This window comes from Octopus bimaculoides, chromosome 1 (genome assembly GCF_001194135.2).
Source record: "Octopus bimaculoides isolate UCB-OBI-ISO-001 chromosome 1, ASM119413v2, whole genome shotgun sequence".
NCBI classification, from domain to species: domain Eukaryota; kingdom Metazoa; phylum Mollusca; class Cephalopoda; order Octopoda; family Octopodidae; genus Octopus; species Octopus bimaculoides.
Window position 1 is genome coordinate 126,252,300 of NC_068981.1, and position 595 is coordinate 126,252,894.

General features: G+C 33.3%; 1 protein-coding gene across 3 annotated transcripts in view; it reads left to right on the forward strand.

Annotated features, from left to right (window-relative positions):
• LOC106868012 (dual specificity mitogen-activated protein kinase kinase 7) overlaps positions 1-576 on the forward strand; it is an 82,359-nt gene extending 81,783 nt beyond the window's left edge. For 2 of the 3 annotated variants that reach the window (XM_052970142.1, XM_052970148.1), the window contains one exon: positions 75-575. In XM_052970142.1, coding sequence (XP_052826102.1) covers positions 75-164 — 90 coding nt within the window. In that variant the 3' untranslated portion in view covers positions 165-575. Of the gene's footprint in view, positions 1-74 lie in introns of all 3 variants that reach the window. The other variant, XM_052970138.1, reaches the window with a different exon arrangement.
• The last annotated feature ends 19 nt before the right edge of the window (positions 577-595 follow it).

Consider the following 595-nt stretch of genomic DNA (forward strand, 5'->3'; position numbering starts at 1 on the left):
TTTTTTTTTTTTTTTTACTTTCTTTGTATCAGTTGTTTAAATAAGTGACATTGTTTTTTTCCTTTTCTTTCCAGGAACACCCGTTCATAAAGAGATATGAGATCTTAAATGTAGACGTGGCTGCTTGGTTTGCAGATGTGTCTAAGTTAATGAATTCTTCATAAGCCACTCTAATCATTTAACTTGTGTGTTTGCTGAGTATGTGTGTGCGTATATCAGTGATGACTGCTACCAGAGGGGTGATTGTGTTGTAAGTACAATGGTGTGGTGTATTAATGTACCACATGTACACCACACAGCTCTGGCAGTTGACTGCAGTCAGGTGAGGCAGTCTGTTCATTATTTTTCCCGATTTTCTTTCAATTTTTTTTCTTTCATTTTAACATTCATTCACCATGGTTCCTGTACTCTCAGTTGCACATTCAACCTAGGTTATAGAACATGAGCTGAAGAAGGTTTTATATATATATATATATATATATATATATATATATATATGTGTGTGTGTGTGTGTGTGTATAAAACCACATATATATATATGTGTGTGTGTGTCTGTGTAAATATATATATACACATATATACATATGCTCACACC